The following is a 26,640-nucleotide window of genomic DNA, read 5'->3' on the forward strand; positions in this document are numbered from 1 at the left end:
TCAGAACTCCCACTCGAGGGCCTCCTCGCGGTTGGCAGCCCGCTCCAGGCGGTGGATGATGTTGTTGAGGTTGGCCATCTTCTCGTGGCGCCGCTGCACGCTGGTGCTGAGCCGGGGGCCGGCAGCCGGTGGCAGCGCCGGCGACACCGGCCCGGCAGAGGACGGTCCTGGAGAGGCTGAGCCGGTGAGGCCGGGCGAGGAAGCTGCCGAGGGCGACGTTGGGGACACCACCAAGCTGCAGCGGGACGAGCTCGCCGAGGACTGGGAGCTGTCGGGGTGTGGCGGCGGCGGCGGTTGGGGTCCCCCAGCGGTGGCACCGGCGCGGCCTCCCCGCCGCAGGAGGCTGGGGGCGGCGGCGTGGGGGGCTGCCCCCGGCTCCTCGTGGGGAGGTCCGGTGCCTTCGGCCGCGCCGGCCGGGCTGCGTGAGTCCCGCCGGCGGCTCCAGCCGCCCGGATCGCCCTGCTCCTCCTTCACCTTCACGGGCGCAGCGGCACAGGGGGGCTCGCCCCCCACCAACACGGGTTTGTGGTCCTCGGGGTCCGAGTCGGGGCTGTGGGGGGCCCGGCGCCCGGGGATGGCCGTCCCACCGCTCTGCTCCGGGTCCGTGTCATTGTCCTGTGCGCCCTCCACCAGCATCTCTCGGCGCATCCGTGACCTGCGGGACACAACCACGGAGGGGTGGCAACAACCACCCACTGCCCCATGCCACATCTCCAGCCAGTGGATGAACTGTCCACTGCAATGTCACCTAAGGATGAAACCTGTGCTGCTCCCCAGGGCTGGGCTGCTGTGGGGATGGATCCTGTGCTCCAGCAGCCTCCGTAAGGCTCTCCCCCTTCACAGAGATCCCGCTCTGGGGTGAGCAGGTGGATGTGAGCATGGAAACCACTTTAGATGCTCAACATGACTTGGTCAAGGTAGCCAACACCACCCACCAACCTGGAGACCTCCAGTGGGTCTGCACCTCTCATCTAGTGAAGAGTGACATGGAAGGCTGGAAGGGGAACAGAGACACTCTGTGTCACAGTACCCCCAAAGCCCGGGAGTGCCCATACCTGTAGTTGTGGAACCAGTTGATGACGGTGTTGGTCTTGAGGTTGAGCTGGAAGGAGAGCAGCTCGATGGTCTGCTGGGAGGGATATGGCTCCAGCTGGTAGGCTTTCTTTAGGGCTTCCTTCTCCTCCGGCGCCAGCACCACCCGCGGCTTCTTGATCTGGAGCAGGCTGAGGTCCTGCGGCGGCGCGCTGGGGCTGGCGCACTCGGAGCGCGCGCTGGGGGACTCGCTGTCCGAGCCAGCACTCATCAGCCCGTATCGGCGCTTCAGGTAGGCTGCAGGAGAGGACACCCAGCTGGCACCGCTCGCCCCGCAGCCCAGGAACCCCCCCTCAACCAGTGGGATGTGTCACCTAACCCAGCAGGGCCGTGTCACCCCGTCCCTCACCCTTCTTCTCCAGCTTCTTCATGTCGCGCAGCTTCTCCACGTTGTGGGGGTCGTTGAGCCAGAGCTGCATGCGCACGAAGGGCTCCCTCCCCTTCAGGCTCAGCTTGTGCCACGGCTTGGGCCTGGAGAGGAGATCGGACACCGAGCCCTGCGTCAGGCCCAGGATGCTCTCCCCAAACAGCCGCTGGCCTGGCGGAGGAGAAGCAGAGGTGGTTAGCGGGGTAGAGCGGCGGGACGGGCACTGCAATCCCCCTGCAGAGCAGGTGCACCCCATTTCCCAGCCAGCATCCTCCTGGAATTCCCATGAGCACCCACAGAGAAACATCTGGAAGGGGGGGTTGCACCTACAGGAACTGAGGTGCTGGATCCATGCAGTCTCACCAGCAGCTCCCAAAAACCTGGGCAGAGAGAGGGCCCGCACCTAAATTGTTGTCTGTCAGGACCTCCTTGACCTTCTTGGTGATGGAGTAGGTGTCCAGCTCGGGGGACATGGCGACGATCTCCTGGATGCCCATGGGGCCCTGGCTGTTGGGATACATCTTCCCGCCCAGCGCAGGCGTCGAGCGGCTCTCGGGCTGCTGGTTCTCCTTGCTGCTCTCCAAGGCCAGGGTGAGGGGCTCCTGGCAGCCCTTCTCGTGCTCAGAGGGGCTGGGGGGCGGCGAGGGGGACGGCTGGGGCTCCGCTGGGCTGGCTGTGTGACACCAGGGCACAGGGGTCAGTGGGAGGGGACGGGGCAAGGAGCAGGAAGGGCATTTGGGGGATGCTTGTGGATTTGCCCTCTAGAGGAGAGGGATACCAGCCAAGCTTCTCCAAAGTGGGAGATGATGGTGGTGGAATAATTAAAGAGAGAAAATGCCACCAATATAACACAAAAAATCCAGTTATTGCTTTACGTCAGGCACGAAGCCCAAGGTTTTTGATGTGGCTTTCCTTTTATTTTTGTTTTAAATGAAGGAGGTTGGGGATGGAAGGGACTTCCCAGGATGTGGGTGCTGGTACTGGAGTTGGCAGGGACAGCTCTTCCCGTGCTGGGGTGGGAGCAGGACAAACTCCCTGGGATGCAGGGGATGGACACAGAAGTGGTGGGGACACTGATGACACATGGGGACACTGATGTCACTTACCCTGGGAGGGTGTGGGCTGCTGGCTGATCCCCTGGCCCAGCTGGTCTGTCAGCCAGAGCTGCATGCGGATGAAGGGCTCCCGACCCTTCTGTGTCAGCTTGCTCCACGGTTTGGGCCGCGACAGCATGTCACTCACACTGCCCTGGGACAGTCCCAGCACCTGGGCACCACGCAGGTGTCACCCTCTGAAGGTGGGCTGCACTCCCCCAGTGCTGGGAAGCCGCCTGCCCTCCACTCCCCTGTCAGGGGAGGGGGAGCAGGATGCCACCCACTGCCACATGCTGCCACCCGCTGCCCCACAGCATGTCTGGACCCTCTGTCCCCAGCCATGGGTGCTGATGGTGGGCCCCCCAGGATACCCAGTGGGGTGGGAGGCTGGTCCCCAAAGGGCTGGGTTGAGGGGACTGTGTGCTCTTGGTGGGAAGTGCCACAACCAGTTAGCGGTGGCCACTGGGAGACTGGGCTTGGGTCAGACCTGAGGACTCAGAGTCCTCCAAGGAGAAACAGACCAGGGAAAAGGAAGACTCTGGAAGGAGCTGGTGAAGGCCATCAATGAGCCCCAGGCTCTGGCTCATGGAGCAGAGGGGGACACCAGACCCCCCTTCTCCAGGCTGGTACCTTCTCTCCGAAGATCCTCTGGCAGATGCCGTTCTTGGCCAACTTCTCCTTGACCTGCCGGGTCAGCTCCAGCGTGTCCACCTCCCTGTACATGTACATCTCATACTGCTCTGGCGTCAGCGGTGGCACCGTGGGCTTCAGGGTCCGTGGCACGTACGTGGGGTAGTAGGACAGACGCCCACCGGCCGCCGGCTCCGCTCCAGCTCCCTCCGCCTTCATCTCCGACAGCCGCTGGGGCTCCTCATCCGCCGGCTGCGGCTCGTCCTCGTTGGTGCCGCCCTCACCGGGCTCCCCCCGCGGCCAGCCCCGGCCGTTGGCCATGCTGGAGTAGCTGGAGGAGGAGGAGGACAGCGAGGGCGACACGGAGGTGTAGGGCCGGCTGAGCAGGCTCCGCTCCGACGCCCAGTGCTGGTCGAAGTAGGAGCCGGCATCGCCGATCTCCGACTTCACCTTGCGGATGATGCTCTGGACGAAGGCGGCGGGGGAGAGCACGGCCAGGGGCGTCTGCGGCGGCCCAGGGCTGGCCCCGCTGCCCTCCTCCTGCTTGACCAGGGCGGGGGTGATGTTCTGGCTGACGGTGCCCAGCGTGGAGCGCTCGGAGGGCACCGTGTCCCCTCCGCGCCCGCCGGGCCCCGACTCCATGTCCAGCAGCGCCTGCTGCTGCGCCTGCATCTCCCGCCGCGCCTGCTCCAGGATGCTCTTGATGGCGTCCTCCGAGCTGCTGCTGCTCGCCCCGTTGGCCACTGCCTGTGATGCTGATGGTGTTTTGGGCTCCCCTGTAGAGAAAAAGGATGAGGGCAGCCCAGAGGAGCAGCAGACATCGTTTACTGTGCGGCCACAACTCAAAGTGTGGGAGGAAAGTGGTTTATTCCAATCTGGTTTGGACCAGCAGCATTCACAAAGCAATGGCGTCAACAGCCCCAACTCAAAGCCAGCTTCTTTTTTGATGATTGCAAAATAAATCCCATTACCAACAATGCGATAGACAAACATGTTTGTTTTCCCTGCCTGTTTTTTCCACCGTTGCGGTCTAATTTAATTCTCCGGGATTCTGCTTTCTCAGCAGACTACCTGTTTTAATGTATTTCATTTCTTGTAATTGACTGTGAGAGCAGCTGCTTTAATGGTTCCTTGTGCCAGATGGATCCTGAATACTCATTTAATCATCTGGTTTGGGGCAGGGGGGAGGAAAAAGAGTGCATCCAAAGTTTCTGAAAGCCCAGATCTGAACTCTGCTGCACAGGGACTCTTCCATCCCACACGGCATTTTCTTCCAACATGCCCTAAAATTCTACATGGATGTCAATGGGTGAAACACCCCCCAAAAAGCCAATTTTTGGGATGGGTGCTGCTGCCACAGGGCAGAGCAGGGATTGGCCACCCCTATGGCAGCACCTACCTCCCTTCTGCGACTCAATCTCCTTTTTTGCCTGCTCCAGGATGCTTTTGATGGCGTCGTCGGAGCCGGTCTCCGGTGTCCTGATCCGTGGCGTGATGCTACCTGATCAAAGAGGCAGGATAACAGCTTTGTCACCAGCGCTGGTTTTACAAGCTCCACTTGTATGTCAGGAAGTATTTACTGCTCCTCATGTTCAGTTATTTTTAGGGATGCTGGTTTGAAGACAAATGTCACTCCCGATTAGTCGCTACCGGAGCACAGGGAGCCCTGGTAGCCCTGGCTGCCAGCTCCTGCCTCTGGCACAGCATCTCCCACCACCTTGCTCATCCCAGCCAAGGGCACCCTCTCCCCACCAGGAGCAGAGACACGGGCACAGAAACCATGTCCCCATCCCTGGCACTGTGCCCTCCTGGCTGTGCAAGAGAAGTGTTAATGATGGATCAGATCCAGGGGATAAATCAGAGCCCTCCAGGCTTAAACCAGCAGGGGCATGAGCCATGGGTCTGCATTGTCCACTGCTGGTGCCACCATGGGGACTTGAGTGACCCGCTGCCACTGCTGAGATGTGGCCAGCAGCCACTGTCCCCAGAGATGGGAGTCACCATTCCACGACAGTGCCAACGCCGCGCCGAGGTTCCGCAGCACTAAAACTTCATTATTTTAATGAAATATTCCCCAGCACATTGATTCATACAGCACAGAACAGCCTAATGAATAATTAAATGGCACTTGTCAGAATAAATGAGTAAAGCACGTCCGGGGATGCAGTTCCACAGCCATGGGTTGCTGTTAATTGCTGCCGTTTGCCAGCGTTCATCCCACCCAGCAGCCAGCTCCATCCCAGCAGGGAAAATCCTGGGGAACAGCATCCCAGCACATCAGGCTCTGGTGAGCATCCCTGCCACAGCATGAGGCACCCCAGGGTGAACTGGGGTGCACTGGGAGGGGGACAGGACCCGTTGGCCAGGGCCACCCCAACCACTCACCTCTCTGGCGCACCTGGATAGTCCTCAGGGCCAGCACGTTCTGCTCGTCGGACAGGAACTGCTTCATCTTGATGAACGGCTCCTTGCCCTTCACCGTCAGCTTGTGCCAGGGCTTGGGCCGCGCCAAGATCTCGCTGACGGAGCCCTGGGACAGCCCCAGCACGTAGTGCCCGAAGACCCTCTGCCCAATGTTGTGCTTCAGCAGCTGCTCCTTCACCTGGAAGGCGATTTCGGCCGTGTCCAGCTGCTCCTCCTCGCCGGAGCTGCCGGCGCTGCCCTCGGAGGGCTCGCCGGGCGGGCTGGTGGCACTGGTGGCCGGCACGGGGACGGGGTGCACGGTGCTGCTTTTGGCCCCAAAGAAGGAGGAGGGGAAGGGCGGCGCCCCGCTGCTGCTCTCGCTCTTGTAGCCGGGCACAGGGAGGTGGGGGGCCTTGGGGTCCCCTGAGAGCCGCTCAGCCCCTGGGAAGGGGGACAGCGAGAAAGTCCGGGGACCATCAGGGGCCACGCCGGGGCCAGGCAGCGGCGGGAGGGGAGTGGGGGACGCGGGGTCGTCAGCTGGGGCGTGGTGAGGAGATGGGTACGGCTGCTCCATGCCCAGTGGATCCTTCCCTGACTCGTCTTCGGAGTGATCCTCCTCTAGAGATGAAGGAGAGAGAGGGAGACACACTAGAGTCCCCCTGACCACGGCTCAGGCACAGCCCTGCAGCCAAACAGCTCCTGCCTCAGTTTCCCCAGGCAACATCCCACCCCACCACAGCCGGGCCACACACATTCCCACGGATATTCCCAGCAGGATGGCACAGAATCTAACATCCCTACCAGTGCTGGCCAGCAGGCTGGGCTTCTCCAGCAGGTACTTCTGGGAGGGGTAGAAAGCCTCCTTCCCCAGCAGCAGGGCCTCCTCTGCCTTGGAGATGCTCTGCAAGGAGCCAGGGCGAGATGGGGACAGGCGGCGGAGGCACCGTCGGCAGGGCTGGCTCAGCCCGGCCAGCGCCTCGGGACGCGCCACGCCACTTGCCTGGGGCAGGCTGCAGCCAGCAGAGGCCACCTTCATCGCCTTCAGGATGCTGGCAGGGAGACAAGGAGGTGACATGGTGGCTGTGTCACAGCTGTGGTGCTGGGACACCAGTGAGGAGGCAGCCATGGGCGCCGGTCAAGCCATACCTCAGCTCGGTTTTGATCTCCTCGTAGTCAGCCTGTGCCTGCAGCTTCTCCTCCAGCTTCTGTGGAGCAGAGGAGGGGACTCCTTGCAGCCAGCTCCTGGTGGCCACACGGCATGGCTGGACCCATGTCCCCCACCCCTGGCATGGCAGGACCTGTGTCCCCCACCCCTGGCACGCCCCAAGCCCCCACGGGCGCACCTCGATGGCCTCGTTCTTGGCGGCCAGCTGTCCCTCCAGCTCGGCGATCTGGGTGGCAGAGGACTCCTCCAGCTCCTGCAGAGAGCTCTGGAGGTGCTGCACATCCTTCAGGAGCCGCAGGATCTCCCGGTCCTTGGCAGCCAGAGCTGCCTCCAACCTCGACCCTGAGCACATGGAATAGTTCACTTTGTCCTGCTGGGAGAGGGGACACTGTCAGCTCCCGGCCACCCAAGGTGGGGACAAGGGCCACCCTCCCCATTGGACATGTCCCTGCAGGAAGCAGGGCTCAGCTTAGTGCATTTGGGACATTGGTGACAGAGCCCTGGGGAGGGACAGACATTCCTTCTGCCCCTTAAAGGTCTCCCAGGTGCATTTCAGTGCTGTGGGGGTGCGTGTCCCCTTCTCTGTGAGAGGCTGACAGGCACAGCCAGTTCTACTGCCTCAGGGTGGAAACACTCCTCAGGCATTTTGGGTTTCCTCCCCTCAGGCATTTTGGGCTTGCTCCCAAACACAAAAAGGTGCTCCCTGCATCAGTGAGGTGCTCCCAAGTGCAGTGGGACGTTCCTGGCTGTGACAGATGCTGCCGGCCCCAAAGGATGCTGCAGGCCACAGGGCTGTCCCTGGCCCTGAGGGGTGCTCCTGGCCCCAAGGGCTGTTCCTGAGGGGTGCTCCTGGTCCCAGGGATGCCCTCACCCCCGTGGTGCCCGTCGGGGAGCAGCAGGCCAGGCGCAGGGAGCTGTTGACGGCCGCCAGCTGCTCCCTCAAACTCTCCACTTCCCTCTGCGCCGCCTCCGCCCGCTGCAAGGGAACAGAGCAGGAATCACACCAGGCACTGCAGCTCAGCCCACCCCACACAGGGCCCAGGATCTGCCCCAATCTCTGCCTCTCCTGAGCATCCCACTCCCACCTCCAGCATCCTCAGCCCAGCCCAGATATTTAAGTTCCCCCCATGTATTTAAGGTCCCCATGTCCTAGCACAGTTCCTGATCCCCATCCTTCAGCACTGGCTGCAGACCATCTCCAGGATATCTTTTTTCCACCCAAAAGGATGGTTTTATTTACACAAATTGTTCTTTAGACCTCTTGTATTATCCACATGCATTTATTTGTACCTACATTTTCAGAATTAAAAAACCCACTAATTAAGAGGAGTGGAGAGACCAAGAGAGATTTCAACGGAATCTACCACAGGAACAGTGTGGGTTGTGCCCTAAAACACCCATGGGAGGCTGGAGGTGACAAGTGCCAGCTCCAGCAGCCAAATGGAGCCTGGCAGAATCCCAAACACACCCTTGACCCCATACATGGGGCAGGGGGTCCCACCAAGGGGAGGAAACTGAGCCCTCCTTTGTAGGAATTCCCAATCGTTGTGCCTGTCAACCCCTTATCAGTTTTGGGGACAGACACTCAGGCCACACAGATGCTTGGGGTGCATGCAGCACCTCGAGTTCTGCAGGGCCAACCCCACCAGCCCCTGCCAAGTCAGCTCCTGGCTCACCTGGTTGGCTTTCTCAAGGTTGGTCATGATCATGGCCACTTCATCTGCCCTGAGACAGAAAACAAGAGGTGTCAGAGGGTGTGGGGGCACAGACACAGCCCAGAACATGGGCAGGAGGCTGAGGGATTTTGCCTTTGCCCAGGGGGAGGAGAACTGAAGTTTCTCCTCAAAAGACTCCCGGGGAAGAACTGGGAGTAGCCGGGAGATAACAGGAGATAAGAGAACATCAACAAACATTTCCTCCCTGGTGGGTCGGAGACACCTGGTCTGGGAAAAGATCGATAAGAGAGCCCAAGGATGAGGACCCAATTAAGATCGAAGGTGAAGAAATTAATAACCAATAGGAGATGGAATACTAAGGGTTGTGTCATTTGAGATCAATGAATGTGAATTTCTGTGGGGCTTTTATGTACTAATAAATAAAGGTCTGGTACAAAACCAGGTGTGGTTTAATGATTTTCACTGCATAACCCGGGCATGAGTGGATGAAACAATTTCTGTTGCACATCCCGGCCAGAATAAAGCAACACCTTGGCTCTCCAACACTTAAAAGATGTTGTTGGAGAGTTTGTGTTTCTCTCACAATTTCGGTGACACCACAACTGAGGATGTTCCTGCAGGGGCTTGAAGCGTCTCAGCTCCTCAAGCAGCACCACAGAGATGTCCCAGTGCTGCCAAAGGTGTCTCAGCTCAGCTCTGAGCACAACCCAGCCCTGCTGGGCACTTACTTGGACGCCGCTTCCTCGTCGTATTTACAGCGCAGCTCCAGCAGCTCCGTCTGCGTGGCCTTCAGCGCTGGCAAGAGGAAGAGGAGGGTGAGCTGTGGGGTGGGGGCCAGGCCCTGCACGGTCAGCAGCCCCTGTCCCGGCCCCACTACCTGCGTGGAGCACTTTGATCTTCTCCTCTGCCTCCCCCAGCCGAGCGGCCAAGGTGACCTGAGCTTCCTGCAGGCCCCTGCGAGAGACGGGCACCAGGGATGGACAGGGGGCACCGCCGACCCCACAGCCCCCCAGAACCACACAGAGACCCCTCAGAGTCCCCTCCTCTACCCCATCACTCACTGAAGCCAGGAAACTCCCACCAGTGGATACCAGGATGTGTCCAAGCTGTGTTACCCCTCAGTAAAACATGTTTAATGTTTATTGCCCCAAGTGTAAAAAAAATTCACATTGGGTTGAAAATGGTCCCTGATCCCTGAGGCTGAAACCCCTCTGAGGGGGGCATGGCAGCCCACCCCCACCTGTAATTAACTGGAGGAGGGGGAAGCAATCAGGGCAAAGTTATTCTGCATTATTTATAGCCTGCACTTGCCAGGAACTTACTCGCAGAGATCTGCAATTTAGGCTTTAAAGATTCTTCATTTGTTTCCCTGGTGCAGCGTGTTAAGGAATAACAATGAAGGCACCAGAGTATCCGAATTAAAAGGTCATCTAATGAGGTTCACACAGCGACCTGGATTGAGCCCACCAGTCCAAGCAAAGCCACGAGCCAGGGATTCCATGGAAGGGGACAACAGGAGGGACCTGTCCCCGCTGTGCCTGTGCCTGCTGCTTCCCCAAAACCACCCGGAATGGGGATGGACAGACAGACAGACACTGGGAGAGTCTGGTATCGAGTTTCTGAGCATGGTGTGACTGCTTCAAACTGGACAGCAAAGGGAAGGAGAAGATGGATGGATGGATGGATGGATGGATGGATGGATGGATGGATGGATGGATGGATGGATGGATGGACATCCCCGTGCAGGAGCGAGGACAGAGCCACGCGTCCTTACAGCGCCCCAAACCCACCCCATTTGGTCTCTCACATACTTTTGCTTGTCTGCCTCATGTCTCTGCAGCGGGGTCTCTGTGCCGGGCGCTTTGGCTTTGCCGTCGGGGCCGGGCAGCGGGGGCTCAGCTGCCGGCGACCTCGCGTCCCTGCGCTCTGCGGGGACACAGGCACACACACACGGCTGCGGAGGGGACACAGCGGTGGCCAGGGGGCAATCCTGGCCCCGCATGCCAGGGATGCTCCCAGGGGCTGCCCCTGTCCCGGTACCTTTGGTGCTGCCGAGCTCCGGGTGCTTCTTCCAGGGCCGGCTGAGATCCTTGAGGGGCGGCGGCGGCTCCGGCTCGAGGCGCTGCAGCTGCTGCAGCCGATCCTCCAGGCTCCGGGCAGCCTCCAGCACAGGAGCGGGGTCTGTGGGGTGTGGGATGGGCGGTGAGAGGCAGGGATGGTCCTGCACAGGCCCTCTCCCACCTCCCCGTGCCGTGGGGACACCCCAGATCCTGCGTTACCCAAAGCTATGGGGACAACACACCAGGTCCTGCCTTGCCAAAAGCCATGGGGGGACACGCCAGGTCCTGCCTTTCTAGGAGCTGTGGGGATATCCTGAGTTCTGCCATTCCAGGAGCCATGGGGATGCACCAGGTCCTTAACCGTGGGGATATCCTGAATTCTGTCATCCAGGAGCCATGGGGACATGCCCCGAGTTCTTCCTTTCTAGGAGCTGTGGGGACATGCCACCTCCTTCCATTCCAGGTGCCATAGGGACATGCCAAGTCCTGCTTTTCTAGCAGCCATGGGGACATCCTGCCATTCCAGGTGCCATGGGGACACACCCCAAGTCCTTCTTTTCTAGGAGCCATGGGGATATTCTGAATTCTGCCTTTCTAGGAGCCATGAGGACATGCCACCTCCTTCCATTCCAGGTGCCATAGGGACATGCCAAGTCCTGCTTTTCTAGCAGCCATGGGGACATCCTGCCATTCCAGGTGCCATGGGGACACCACCCTAGTCCTGCCTTTCTAGGAGCCATGGGGACATGCCAAGTCCTACTTTTCCTGCAGCCATGTGGGCATCCTGTCATTCCAGGTGCCATGGGAACACCCCCTGAGTCCTGCCCTTCTAGGAGCCATGGGGACACGCCAGGTCCCGCCTTTCCAGGAGCCGTGGGGACACACCAAGTCCCTCTTTTCCAGCAGCCATGGGGACATCCTGCCATCCCAGGAGCCACAGGAACATCCCTGCCTTTCCCCGCCAGCCCCGCGACACGGAGGGACGGGCTGGGGACATGGGGACATCACCTCCCCGGGCACGGTGGCTCCTGCAGGGCTGCTTTGGGCACAGACAATGGAGGTTTGTGCCGAGGTAAGCAGGTGCATCCGGAGCCGTCCATCTTCCCTCTGTCAGCATTACACCATCATTAGCTGGTGTCTGCTCAGCGGGGTGTGCCATTATGTCTCCCAGGGCTGATGTAATTATACATTGACATAATTAACCCAGCAAGCCCATTAAGCAGGCCAGCTAAAAATTCATCTATAATTATTTGTTGTGTGCATGCTAATGAGTCCATCTGCACTGCCATTGTACAACATGAACAAATTAATTTACAAGTCTGGGTTTTTTAATAAGTTCAAGAAAATGCCTCCTATTGAGCCAGGTTAATGTAGGTTTGGGGGATTTTTTTTTTTTTTTTTTTTTTTTTTAATGGAAAAGAAGAGGAGAGAAAATAGATTTGAATTCTCCAGGGTCAAAAAGTTAGGCAAACAGGGAAGTGGGGTGGAGTTGGGCATGCTACTGTACAGCACGTGGCAGGCATCCAAGGGTAAAAGATAATAACAGTGGGTGGTGGAAAAAAATTCCAACAACTGGCTGCCTCCACTCAGAACGGGACACAGAGCAGCTCTGCTGCTTGGCAAGCCCCTGGCTGAGATGGAAGAGGGATGAAGGAGGTCAAACATGGGATTTGGGGGTCAAACACAGCACCAGATGATTTTGGGGGTGAACCCGCCCAGGAGATGCAAGATTTGGTCCATGCCCATGTGGATGCTCCTTGCAAACAAGAAATGCCAAGGCTGTGCTCCTCCAAATGGGATTTGTGTGTCTGTCTGTCCCATTGCTGCCATCCCACAGCATCACACCCCACAGCATCCCCCCAGGATTAGTGCCTGCCAGACCAGAGCATCCTCCACAGGGAATGTTATCCCTTCTTTCTGCTGGACATCACAAATGAATGGATGGAATAAGAGGTTTGTGCCAGGATTCTGGCCACAGGGATCCAGAGGCATGAGTGCTGTCAGCTTTGTCACTGAAACAGGGACGTGGCTCCAGCTGGGACCCTGCTGGGGATGCTCACAGCATCCTTCAGCTCCTGGTGTGTCTCACTCAGCTCAGCATTCCCCAGGCTGGTTCCCCACCCAGGGGTGTGGGGTGACAGTGATGCAGCACAGCCCCAGCCAGCCTGGATGCTCCCACAGCCATTAATAACTCCATAACGACATGAGTGGAGATAAGGATATGGATAATTAAACCCTGCACTCCGGGGGCTGCTGGGATCCCCCCTGTCCCCCCAGCCCTGGGGGTGCTGGCAGGAGGCTCCGTGCCAGCCTGTGAGCTGCCTCCATGGAGATAAACACTGGGACAGGCCCTGTTTGATACAGACCAGCAGCTCCTCCTGCCTCCAAGATGAGAAATAATATGGGGAAAACGGGTCTGAGTGATAAAGCACCAGGGATTTTCCTCGGGTCAGCATTTTCCTTCCCATGAGCTGCAGCTCTCCGTGTGCTGTTCCCTGTTTGGAGCTGCCAGCCTGGGATGAAATGGTGGGAACAGAGCTTTGGGAAGGGAAGAACAAACCTTTACAACAGCCAGGGCAGTGCAGATGCCAAATTCCGGACTGGAATAACTGCACTGAGCTAATGCCACACTGCCCACCCACTGGGAAACACCATCCTCAGCTGTGGGGCTGGCTCTGCCACCACCTGTGAGATATTGGGGTGTAATCCCTTCCTCCATGGATCACATCTTCCACTGGGACAGGTTAGACCTGACACTGGCCAGCAGCACAGATGGGTGACACGAGGGACACGTGTGCCTAAACAGGATCTGAGGGCATCACTCTGGGGCCATGGTGCAGGCAGCTCCCCTGGGAAACAAGTGTGTCCCTGCCCTGGCACGCTGATCTATCCCTCCATACCCTCACCCATTATATATGCAGTTTTTATATATATTAAATAAATAAATAAATAAATACAAATATAAGTGCCACCACTAGCTGGCGTCATTGGCCACCCTTTAGTGGCACCAGCAGCGCTGCAGCAGGATCACAGAATCACAAAATATCCTGAGCTGGAAGGGACCACAAGGATCCAGGAGTCCAAGCCCTGGCCCTGCACAGACACCCCAACATTCCCACCCTGTGCGTTCCTCAGAGTGTTGTCCAAGTGTTCCCAGAGCTCTGGCAGCCTCAGGGCTGTGCCCATTCCCTGGGGAACATTCTCTCTGGGGGAGAACTTTTCCCTGATATCCAACCAAAAACTCCCTGACACAGCTCCAGCCATTCCCTGGGTGCTGCCCCTGCTCACTGAGATTGGAGCTGTCCCTGCACTGCCCCTCCTGAGGATGCTGTGGGTTGGGATGAAGGCTCTCCTCAGTTTCCTCTTTTCCGCATTGAACAAACCAAGTGCCCCCAGCTGCTCCTCAAATGACTCCTCCTCCAGACCCTTCTCCATGGCACTCCTTTGGTGGCTCACTAACAGGGACAGGGGCAGTTCTGAGTGCTCCTCACCTTCTCCTGAGCAGACGAGCACCTGTATCCCCGGGGATCACCAGCTAATCCCGGTGCCAGGGCCATTCTACCCAGCCCACCTTCCATGCTGCTGCTGCTGCCTGGCCCCAGGAGGAGCACAGGTCACCCTTGGTGCACCCATGGGACACCCACAGCACCTCCATAGTGCTGTCACCTCTCCTCTGCCACCCCATCCCAACCTGCTCCAACACATCCAGCAGCGCCCTACGAATCCCTCCACGAGTCAAAGTCAGCCTTAAATCAAATCATCCCCAACAACAATGACATTAATTATGCTTTTAACACATTTTACTGCTTCCCCCCCTTCCCTTCACGCCACATCTGTGTGAACAATATCCAAAAGATTTACGGTTTTCTCCCGTAATTACAGACACACAGCCAGCTCACTTATCAAAATACTTGCTGAGCAATCAGGCTCCGTTACAGTCTCTGCCAGAGATTTGTGTTGACAGCAGCCATTCAAAGCAAAAAATGTCGAATCAGGACTTATGTGGCGCTTGGAAAGTATTCCACAAAGAGTTTGCCTGTCGAGAGACATGTGGACATGGAACAGACGGGGATGAACCGCGGGAGGGAGGATTTGGGGTGCAGGAGAGGAGCCAGAGATGCTGTGGAGAGCAGGGAGAGGAGAAGGAGGAGTGCAGAGAGCACAGGGAAGGAGTTTTGGGGCGTGCATGTGTGTGTGCATCCATGTGCAGGCGGGAGGAGCCGGTGGGTGAGTGCGGGGAGGTGGGGAGGGAAGATAACTGGGTTCTGCAAGCCGAGCTGACATTTGGTTCTCGTAGCACAGGAGAAAATTTAATGAGGACAAAAATATGTCTCCCTAATTCCCCTAAGAAATCATTAAAACATTTTGTTATTCCTAAATGTCTGGAAAATGAATTAGTGGCCCTGCAGGAGCTTTTCCGCGCGTTTCCAGCCGTTTGCAGCTCTCAGCCCCCGACGTGCCCGGGGACGCTCTGTGCCTGGCGCACACCAAATCCCCCAAACTGGGGAGCAGCAGGAGGGGGCTCCCAGCTCCTCACCCATCTCTAGGACCAGCTCTGCCAACACAAACCGCAGGGCTGCCCCGTGCCTCAGTTTCCCCCACCCAGGACAGGGTGACAGAGGAAGGATGTCCCCGTGGCTCGTGCTGCGAGCCGGAGCTCGGCCGTTTCGCTCAACTTACCGTCAAACAGACAAGTGGGAATAGCCGCAGTGTTACTACACGGGCTGAGCAAATGTATTCCTTTCCTAATGTCAAGATGCATTTGGCTCAGGGGCTGAAACACAGCGATGGCAAAAGCTGCTTCCTCTCCTCTCTTCGGCTGGGATCTCCAGAGCACCATGCGCCGGCCGCGGTGGGCGACGCCAGCCGTGCCAGGGACGGTGCCAGCAGCGCCGGGGACGGTGCCAGCCGCGCCAGGGATGGTGCCAGGGATGGTGCCACGGTCCTCGCTGGCTCCTCGGGGCACCGGCACGCGACTCGTTAGGCAGCCAGGTCGCCACCGCGCTGCTTACCTGGAGCTCCGAGCAATTGCGCGTAAACGCTCAGGAAAGCCGTCTCAGCCTCCTTGCTGCTCTTACTAAGTGCAATCACCTGCGGGGAGAGGGATAAAGGCGTCAGGGATGGGCTTGGAGGGAGGAACCGGCCGAGCTGGTGGGATCAGCACCACCGCAGCCACACACGGGTCCCCCCGGCGCGGCTCCGTGCCCCACGCAGCCGTCGCTGCCTGTGGCCAAACTCCTCGTGCTGCTGCCATGTCACGTCGCCCTAAATCATTGATGTGCTCTGAGTAAATGAAAATTATAATTTAATGTCGGCGCTTAAATAAGGAATAAAGAAGCGCGCCCGCTGTTGTGCCCGCCGGGCCGGATCCGGCGCGCGGCCTCGCCCGGAGCCCTGCCAGGCTGGTGCTGGGGGTGGAGGGGATGCTCACATTGGGAATGGGACATCTCCTCCTGTCCCTGTCCCCCTTGGCTGTTGGGGTACCAGGGTGCTGGTGACCCTCACGCCAGCCACATCCCAATAACCCAACAACGTTAATCTGCTGTGTGTTCCCATCCAACATTTATGAGCATGAATCATTTACTCCCTTTAATTTTTCAAGGCACAATGACACCTCAGGGCAGGGGCTGCTGCCCACCAGGTCATCGTGGTTACCCCTCACATCCAGCCCCACCTGGAGTGGACGGGATGGGGCAGCAGAGGGACACGAGGGCACAAGCATCAGGGATGGAAGTGACCCATTCCCAGCTGGAAAGAGCCAAATTGGGCACTCACACCAGCCAGCGATGGAGGAAGAGGTGCCCACCCAGCAGACACACTGTTATGACAGGGAAATAATCAATTAAATTGCTCTTATGCCACCGATGGGTTAATTATGAAACAAAGCCTGAACTTTGGGCCTCAGTCTGATGGCATCTCCCACACTGGAGCATTTCCCCCTCCTGTGTGCCAGCAGAGCTCCTGGCTCACCCCTGCAGCCCAGATTGCCATGGCTTGTCATTGCAACCCAAAGCAAACGGCTCATTTGTAATCCAGCAGCCACCTGAGCAAGCCGCCTTCTCCTCCGGAGCTCGCAGGCACTGGAGCACAAAGATCATTTTTCTATTGTTAAAATTGTATAAGCCAGGCTTTTTATAGCAGCTCATACACAAACCCACTTTCTCAGCACCGCGGCTCCAGCAGAGGAGGAATTTGGGGGCTTTTCTTTGGCGTTCTGCAAAAATGCTTGGCTTCAGGGTGCTTTAAAACAATAATAGTGAAGAGGGGAAAGGAGGGAGGAGGCAGCCAGGAGCCAGCACTGCCTGTGTGCTGGGGCAGGACAGATCCATGCCTGATGAATCTGCCAGTGGGGTGAGCCCTGGTGGGGCATTTGTAGGGATGTGGCACCCGCCCTGTGTGACCTCCCCATTCCCAAACCCTTTGGAATGCACAGGAGGTGGAGCAGGAGCAGATATGGGGCCATGAGGATGCCTGGATCTCTCCCAGCTGCTCTGAAGAGCTGCATCTCCCCTGAGCTGGTATCAACCAAAGGATGCAAGGCAAAAATCCAGCCCAAATGTTCTCCATTCCCTCTCCATCACCCCGTGTCTGTCACTGTGCACCCCCAATCAATGCCAAACCAAACCAACTCCAAACCAAGCTGTTTGCACTGCATCTCCTCCCTCAAGTCACATCTCAGAGACAAAGCATTTTCCAAGGGGAACCCTTCCCTCTCCTCAGCAATCCCTGTGGAGGTCTGAGCACCCCCATTGAGGGATGGGAAGGGGCCTGCAGCATCCCCTGTGCTGGGCCCCAGCACATTCCAGCCCATGTCAGTGCCAGGGCACCACCAGTGCGAGCAACTGGCACGTGCTGAGCCAGACACCCACTCCGCTCTTCCACAGTCCCACTAAACTTGTAGGAAATGTCAGCAGAAAAAAAGATATTTAACATTTTCAGTGATCTTTTCCAGATGGGGGATAATTTACTCAAATGCCAGGGGGAGATTCTTGCTGGAGCAGCTCTGAGTCCCACACAGGGATGGCTCACCCAACACCGAAACTGCTGTAATTCCTCACACAGAGCTGAATAAACACCTGGAAAAAGCTCACATCAGCCCTAAAATCAAGGTATTATAATAAAACACCTAAATTCTCACTTTCTTGAGGCAGAACCAAACCCTGCATCCACATCCAAAAAAGCAACACCTGAAAACATGCTGAAAAGAGGAGGAAATGGCTAAAAGTGGGGGAGCTGGTTTCAGTTCAGGATGGCATCGCTCCCGTTCTCCCCATCACCACGATGCCCATGAGTGACACAAACCCAGTGCCCACTCTGAGCAAGCTCTGCCTGTGCATGAAACACCCAGGTACTCTTAATTCCCATTTTTCCCCCTGCACAGCACCCGTGGGCTCAAGGTGAGGCTCGGCACGGGATCGCCGCCGTCTGATAAATTACATTTCCGCGCCGGGTCCTTTTCATGGCTGGTGACTTTCCAGCAAAGCAATTATCACTGCAGAATGCGTAATAGCCTAATTAATTACTATTGTCAGGCTGGCCTCTGTGCCATGATTATACCTTCCGAAGCCAACTTTTTAAACATTTGGAAGCAGAAATATTATTATAATTGAGTGACAAAAATGGTAAAACTCCCCCGGCGCTCGGAGCGTCTGAGCATCCCCGCTCCAGAGGCGCGGGATCTGCGGAGAGTTTATTCTTGCATCCACCAGATCAAGTGCAGGATAAGTAGTGGGTTATTTCCATCTAAATACTGGTGGCAGTAAACCACAAATGAGCTCTTTTTCAGCGTGGAGGAACAGCTGTCGGGGGAGAAAGCGGCAGCAGAGACCCCAAATGTTGAAGAAAAGTGATGAAAAAGAAATTAATTCAAGGCTTCGCTGTTTTTTTCTTGGGTGTTTTTTTTTTTTTTGCTGATGTGTAAAGAAGTTGGGGAGAGAGAGAGGGTGGCAAGGAGGGGGAGGTTGGGAAGGAGGCAAAGTCCTGGGAGAGCTCTGGGTGATGGGGCTGGACCACCACGAGGAGCCAGACACACGTTGGGGTCTTTTGGTGCCTGAGTGTCCAAACAACCCCTTAAATCCACCACAAGTGTGCGCAGAGCCCTTGTGCACCCACAGATTCATCCCACGCCCCCACAGACCCATCACAGACACACACCAACCCCTCACACACATCCACAGACCCATCAAACACTCACAGACCCATCACACCCCCCACAAACCCACTGCACACCCACCCAAACCCATCACACCCACCCAGATCCCACAGCATCCCCCCACTCCCACCATTCCCCCAAAGGCAGGAGCAGCTCCCAAGATTTTCACAAGGCCAAAAAGCAATTCATGTCAAAAAGATCAATAATATAAAAATAAAGCCTGAGAATTCTAGTTAAAGGGAACATCACAGAAATATGTTGTTCACGTCCATGATTCGGAGATTAAAAAAAGAAAAGGGGGGGGGGAAAGAAGAATCAATAAAAGTTCTTTAGATGATGTTATTTCTAATGAGAAATACACCAAGACTGCTGCAAATAACTGCTTAACGGAGGAAAAAAAATGCATTAATAATTTACTTTCTAAAGCGCGGGATCCCGAATGAGAGAAAATTGCTGCTGGTTCTTAATTTTGTTGTAATATTGCCTGACAAGTTCAGTGATGTTTTGGCAAAGTTCTCAGGAGCAGAGACGGAGAATACTCAGTTCATTAGGTTATTTTTCCTCTCTTTTTTCCCACATCATCCTGACCCTGCTGCCTCTGGGAGAAGCTGCCCAAGCTCTTTCCTTCCTGTGCACCACAGGATTTTTTGGGTTGAGCACCCACACCAGCAACAGGGAAAATATTTCCAGCTTATCCACCCTCCCCACCATAACCTAATGTATGTTTTTTCACTGACTGTTCGAGCTGGTTCTTTCCTTCTTTTTTTTTTTTTTTTTTTTTTCTCCTCCATTCTTTTTCCCTGAATTTACTTTTTAGTGCATTTGCTGACAGTTGGCAGCTCTGAACCATCTGCCACCACCACAAATCTCAAAAATCAAAGTTTTCAGCACCCAACCCAACGAGGAACAGGCTGATTTCTGACCACCACCAGGAAAAGGTGCCACCTGGGCAGGTTAATTCCCAGCAAGGATTTCTTGCAATGCCCCCATAATTACTTTTCATGAAAAATATTTTCCTGGAAATTTACGCTTGTGAAAAAATATTTTCTTGCAAAAATAGGGAAAATTGTGAGGCTGACAGCAGTGGGCCAGGTTGGTGTGGGATACAGGCAGGGATGCTCAGGCTCTGCATCCTTGGCATGGATTAAGGGGGTGATGAGGGGGTTCCCACTGATCCCCAGATTTGGGATGCAGCCAGGCTGGCCCCGCACCCCAAGGATTGCAAAGTTTCACCTCCCACTTAGCAGAACAAAACTTTTAATTTAGATGTTTTCATCTATCTATCAGAGTAAAAAAAAAATAAGTTTAAAATAATGACTGTAATAAATGAAGGTAATTAATTGTAGTTTGTTCCTTTACTGTCTAGTCAGCTTAATTTTACCTTTTCATCTAATAATGAGAAAATAATTTTTGTGCTCTGAGGGTTAATGATATGTAACTGCAAGAGCTGCTAATTGCATGTTGCAAACTATTCATCAAAATCCCCATCTGCGCTACTTGATTATGTTTGCTAAATTATTGCTTTGAATTATCTTTCATAAAGCAACTTTTGTAATTAGCAGGGCTTTCGCTCTGCTCTTTTCTCCGGCACAAGGATATTCAAACTTTGTCCCTCTCAAGCTGTTGCCATTAAACTGCTTTTGGGGAGAGAAAGGAGCTGCCCTTTAGTTGAAGAGGGGGGAAAAAATAAAAGCTGGGTTTATCCTCTGTGGTTACAACTTCTTCTTCTGGTCCTGCTACTCCTTCCTCGAGGAAAAAAAAAATTGTGTAAGGGCCTAAATATTTAGGAGATGTATTCAGGAATAGGAGAGAGAAAGGGCCTAACAAGCCCATCCACACCCCTCCAGGTTAATATTTAAAAATTATTTTTTCCCCTTTTTTCCTTGCCATTTAGAGGAAGAAGCAGAGAGGGAATGTTTGCCACACTTATTTTATGGGGTGATGCACTTGGCTGTCCCTGCTTAATATTCATGGGGAGAGAGGAAAAGTGGGGTTTGAGGGGGAAATATATGGGATAAATTTGAAAAATAGGAAAAAAGGCAAAAAAAAAGGAAAAAAAGAGGGGGAAATGGAAAAAAGAAGAAAAAAGAGGAGGAAAGGGAGAAAAAGGTAAAAGCGGGAAAAGTGAGGAAACATGGAACAAAGAGGGGAAAAGAGGGAGAAAAGAAAAAGGAAGAAATGGAAAAGAGGAAAAAGCATTAAGAGAGAAAAGAGAGAAAATAAGAAAAAGATGAAAAGGAGGAAAAAGGAAAAATATTTGAGAAGAAAAGGAAAATAGAGAAGGATTAAAGGGAAGGGGGAAAATGATAGGGGAAAAGGAAGCGGAAAAAGGGAAGGGAAAAGAGGGAAGGGAAAAGAGGGGAGAAAGGGGGAAAAGGGGAAAAACAGAGTCCTGATCCCCCTTAACCCTGGCTCCAGGAGCAGCAGCACCTCACTTGTATCCACCCTGCACCGCCTGGCACCAAAGCAGCCCAGAAACCCAACCTCAAGGCAGCAGAATACATTTTTTGGGCTAAAACCCCCCCAAAACCTCCTGTGGAAAAACTCCCTGGTGGGAGGAAGGAAGGTGGCAGGGCTGGGTTTGCAGCTGCTGCTGGGCTGGGAATTGCATCCTGTGCTCCCTGACACCCCCATAAATCCAGAGCCACTTGGGCGGAGGGGCCGGCTGGGCTTCCCGAAGGACATTGCTCACGTCCCCGGAGCGGATCTAATGAAGACTATTGGAAAAAATGCAGTATTTAAGAGACTGAAAATGTATTCCTATTGTTATCACTCTCTTTTTATGTGTTTATGCACAGTGCATCGGAATGAATCAATACTGGATTGCTCTATAAATAAATGAGCATATCAGTAAACCCAGTAATAAAATGAAGTGATGAAAAATATGGAAATCAGCCACATTTGTGTAAATCCACTTATTGTTTACTTTAATATTTTCCTATGCAGCTCCGTAGCTCCGAAGAGACAGATTTAAAACCAGGTAATGCTCAGCAGATGACAGATCCTAATGTGCCACTGCTGGCGAGCTCGGAACACCAGCAGCTCTCCAGGGGTTTCCATCCAAGCACATAAGAGGAGCAGGGGAGGCAGCCCCTGAAGAAAACACTGAATTGCCAGGGAGAAAAGAGGGTGTCCTGAAGTGCCATGCATCAAGGACCAAAGCCAAGGCTCACGTGGATGTGGAGCACCTGGGGCGGGATGGAGAAGCCTCCCCTGGCAGCATGGTGGGCTGGGACCATGTTGTCCCACGCCAGTGGCTTGGTTCCTCCTCAGATCCCCCACTGCAAGCTCATCCTGGGATCCTGGATGTGCCACAGCCCCTCCACAGCATTTCCCAGTTACATCGAGGCACTTCCCAGGCATGGCATCTCACTGCGCTTCCTGGTCGTGCTTTGGCAACTCCTGAAAACGTCATGGCATCTCCAAACCACACCTGGCCATCTCCAAACCACACCTGGCATCTCCAAAACACACCTGGCCATCTCCAAACCACACCTGGCATCTCCAAAACACACCTGGCATCTCCAAACCACACCTGGAATCTCCTGGCCACACCCTGGCACGTCCCAGACACACCTTGGCCCCTTCTGGCACCTCCCAGCACTGGTGGCTCCTTGCCCTGCCTGGAAGCTCTGTCCACTCTGTCCTTCCCAGAGCTCTCCCCATTTCAACCCCCCAAGAGCCAGCAGGCTGGGAAAGGCCTGGGATCATGCCCAGGAGCGTGGGTGGCAAGGGCAGGTCCTGATCCTGTTGCCCAGCTCTCCTCTGAGCATTCCCCACAACGCTGCCAGTTTTCCCTCCCACCCAGCCAGGCTGGTAGAAACACCCCTCCCCACACAGCCTCCAAGAAAAGCTATTTTAGAGTTGCTCTTTTTTTTTTTTCCTCCCCACCCTTTCTCATCTTTTTTTAATTCATTTTTTTTCTAACAAACAACCCATCTCCCCCCATCTGGGCTGCGAGCTGGGTGCCAGCAGCTCCGCGCCAGGCGCTCAACGTTTGCTTTTTATAAACGCCTCGAAACCCAAAATTCCCTCCCGCGCTGCTGGGATGCTTCCAGGTGGATACTGCGTCCAGCAGGATGCTGCACCCCCCTCAAGGAGCCCCTTTCCTACAGCTCTGCCCACCCAACAGAGCCACCAGAGGTGGCAAGAGCCAGAAATCCCCAAACCTCAAGGTTAAGGGCTAAAATTTGCCTTTGTGGCCAGTTAACTTCCCTTTTGTTAGTCACTCACATCTACAGCTCCCAAAAATCTCATTGCTGGGGAGGAAAATCCGCTGTCCTGCCGAGTTAATTCCCTAACAGCAGATCTCCTGAACCTCAGGTGCATTTTTTCCTAAATTCCCAACTGAGTTCAATTAAATGTTTATGAGACTCTGTGCTTTTCCCCCACCACCCTGCCAGCACCATGAAGCTCCTTCTGGAACAAAACTAAAACAAAAGGTGGACAAAAACAACAAGAAAAATAGGGGGAAAATAAAATAAAGGGGGTTTAGGAGGGCTGGAGTCTGAATTTAAGGAATACAATTCCCCTGGACCAGTTCTGCTCGGTGTCGCGCTGGCGGTATCGACAAGGGGGTTCACATGAATAATTGAAGGAATTCTGTATTCCCCGCAAAAAGAAAAGGCAAGCCGAGAGGGCTGTTGAGATAATCAGGAGCTTGCTAATCAATATTCTCAGCCCCAGCCTCCTCCTCGCTTCTCCAAAAGGAGCAGTGCCATAAGCTCATCAGTAACTGTAAAAAAAACATCGCACTCCGAGTGTCAAAATAGTCAAGCACAGCATATTGTATTGCCAGATTTCCCTCCCGGTCCACCTCGGTGCCAGATTCCATCCATCAGCAGGGAGGGAAGCCGTCCAAAGATGACTTACTTACGCTTAAGTGTTCATAAATAAGGTTTTTAAGATATAGATGGCTTTTTAATTTTGGTGGAATGTAGGGGAAAAAAAATAAAATCGAATTAAAAAAAATCACGGGGTGGATGCGGTGGGAAGAGATCTCTTGGGTGCTGCCTGGTAAATTCCACAGCCCAGGGGATGTCCTGGTCCTTGTCCAGCTTGTACCAGGGTGAAAACAGCCGGAAAAAATTTAGGTTGGCACCATAAACTGTGGCAAAAGCTTTGTCTGGTGGGGAGATATGGCAAGAGGACGTATTCCCGCTATGGAAACCTCATTAGATGGACTCTAATTACTGCCCTGCAGTCAGGGGGGAAGAGACAGGCACCATAAAAATCTGGGCGGGGGGGGGTGGCTATTAATTGCTTTTTGATAAATTGGGGGCTGAGGTGCTGCTGGCTGAGGTCAGAGCCCCAGGCTCTGGCTGCTGGTGATTCAATCCCATCCTGCTCCCAAAACGGGCATTTTTGGGGCAAATTTGGTTTGTGGCGGAAGGAGCCGCCTCCCTCTTTACCAGCAGCTGGTCCTGGCCTGAAGAACTTGCAGTTTGCTCCATTTTCATGTCCCAGCAAAACCTCAAAACTCCCATGAAACCAGCCCTGCACCCCAGCATCATGGGGATTTAAGCTGCCTGAATCACAAGGGATTTGGCTCTTTCCTCTCTGGCATCACCAAAACCCACCTGGCAGTGCCATGATGGGATGTGGGGCAGGACATGGGGCACAGGGGGCCAGCAGCCCCCTCTGGCCATCCATCACCCCCTTCCCTCTATGTAAATCCCTGATGCCAAAGATGTATGGAGCCAATTACCAGGGGTCACTGCCGGGTGGAAAATTCAGACAACGAAGCTCCCGGTCTCCGATGAATTTGCGCGAGATTGCAAGTTACTGCCTTTTATTGGACAATATAAATATTTCACTGTTATATAAAAAAATATTGGCGAGAAAGCAGATAAAGCCGGGTCCTGTGTGTATACAGAGAAGCAGGGAGTGAAAAACGGCCGTCAGCAGGTTTTTAACAGCCTCTGGTGCAGCACAGGAACGGCTGCAGAGGGGCTGGATGGCCACGGTGGCACCACAGGACTGGGGCATCTCAGGGACCCCCCAAGGATACAGTGGGAATGGGAATGGTGCTGGAATGAGCCCAGACACACAGCAGGGTGGTCAAAGGGGTTGTGTCCTGAGCCAGCAGAGAGCAACACACAGGATGAAGAAGCAGACACAGAAACCTTGGAGGCTCAGCGCCATTCCCAAGAAATGGATTTGTCCCCAAAGCTGTGCCTACCACAGAAGATGCCCATGAAGGCTGGGGCAGGAACATATAGATGAATCCCAAATGCATTTTCCTAAGTCTTTCCCAATTTGTCCTTCTGCAATCCCCATCTGCAGATCCCGTGCCAGCACAGGACACCCTAATTTCATGCTCACCAACACATCAGCACATTCTGTGTGACAATGAAGCCAGAGGAGAGAAAAAAATAAAAAGCCTATAGGAATCAATACCTCTTTCTCTCTTTCCCTATATTTTATTAAAAACTTTAGCATCAATATTAATGTTTAAATCCCCACCAAGCTGAGTTTAATTACCTGTAAACTGCATCCACAGCTACGTGGACTTTGCTCCTCGCTGCAGTAAATACAGCTGAGAAGGAGCAGTGCCAACACCTCTGAGCATCCCTTTCCCATTCCTGCAGGAGGGGATGAATCCAGCACCCCCCACCCTCAGCAGCATGTGCAGAGGGGATGGTGGGTGATGGAGCCAGAGCCACGACCCCATCTGAGCATGGATGGAGCTGAAAGGAGAAAGGGGGAGAGAAGGGAAAAATTGAGATCCCGGGAAGAAAATGATGCGTAAATATAAAATATCTGGGACTCTCACTGCCAAAAGGAATCTGCTTCCAGCCACTACATGAATCACACTGGGGGGGGACGAGGGAGAGGCAGTTGAATGGAGTCCATTAGTGGCTGAGGACGATGAATAACTCGCAGGCAGCAGGAGCCGCTCCGGAACGCAGCGAGGGCACGGAGGGCTGGGAGCTGCCAGGGAAACCAAGAGGGACTGGAGCAGATCCCCCTGAACCCCCACCAGCAGCCACCTCCTCCCTTTGCCTGCTGTGCCAGGAAAGAGGAATACATGCTGTTGTGCGTTCCCAACTGCTCCCGCCACATCTTGAACCCTGGCATCCATGGGCACACAGCAAATGGCACAGCAGCCAAGGGAGCAGGGATTGGTCCCCACTGGTGCCACTGGTCACCCCAGGGCCATCCCAGGGCCACCAGTGGTCCAGGGCACAGATGCTGAGAGTGAGGTTTCAGCATCTAAAATGGAATCAGGGTTTACAGAGCGTTATCAGAGGAGCTGTAATGGGATCTCGCAGAGGGCAGAGATTTGAGACCTGCATCAGATTCCCATTCCCGGGGAGGCAGGAACAGGCTGTGTGTTTAAAAAACCCATCTATCAAGGGATGCTATCACAGGCTCTGGTGTTCTGTTGGTGCTCACAGGCAGCTCCAGAGTTTTGCCATCCTGCTCCTTTGAGAGGCCAAAGAGCCCAGCCTGCTCCTGCCCCTCCAGACCCCACATCCTGGCAAATACCCCCCAGGCTTCTCCTGCATCCCACAGCTCCCCCCAGCCAGCTTCTTTAAGGCCCCTTCCCTATTAGATCCACCCCGGGCAGCTTCCCAGGGCCAGGGCTGGGACGGGCGTTCGAGGGCTCCACTCCCACAATAATATTCATTTCCATATTCATTCCGTGTTTATCTCGCAGATGTACGGATCTGTTACAATGGAGAAAAAAGAGAACTCAGAATTTGTTCTCAAAAGATATTCAAATTAGTTAATCAAGAGTCCTTTTATCACGTGTCTCCTGTACCAGCAGCAACTATCCATCGAGATAAATGATCAGCTGCTAATAACTGATTACACTGCAGCAAGTGTTTTCTTATCCCCATTACCACCATGTTTAAAGACATTTTATAAATTTCTAATTATCGTAAATTGTTTCTTCTTTGGAAAACATCTTCCCATAGTCATCAGCTGTCAATTTGCTCTGAAAATCTCTCTTTGAAATGAGCTCATTGCAAGATGCTTGGGAAGCAGAGAAAA

The 26,640-nt window shown here is 54.7% G+C and overlaps 1 protein-coding gene across 1 annotated transcript; it reads right to left on the reverse strand.

Annotated features, from left to right (window-relative positions):
• Positions 1-25,221, reverse strand: CUX2 (cut like homeobox 2). The gene is made up of 19 exons (XM_058816820.1): positions 25,123-25,221; positions 15,500-15,578; positions 10,468-10,608; positions 10,239-10,353; positions 9,305-9,381; positions 9,156-9,222; positions 8,428-8,476; positions 7,623-7,727; positions 6,930-7,121; positions 6,733-6,791; positions 6,388-6,635; positions 5,569-6,204; positions 4,583-4,684; positions 3,184-3,959; positions 2,566-2,725; positions 1,863-2,132; positions 1,442-1,630; positions 1,056-1,329; positions 1-655 (listed from the first exon to the last, which is right to left on the reverse strand). Exons 1-19 carry the CDS (start codon positions 25,219-25,221, stop codon positions 1-3), a joined length of 4,293 nt encoding a protein of 1,430 aa, XP_058672803.1.
• Positions 25,222-26,640: the final 1,419 nt, after the last annotated feature.

The sequence above is a fragment of the Ammospiza caudacuta genome, chromosome 18, assembly GCF_027887145.1.
Source record: "Ammospiza caudacuta isolate bAmmCau1 chromosome 18, bAmmCau1.pri, whole genome shotgun sequence".
NCBI lineage: Eukaryota > Metazoa > Chordata > Aves > Passeriformes > Passerellidae > Ammospiza > Ammospiza caudacuta.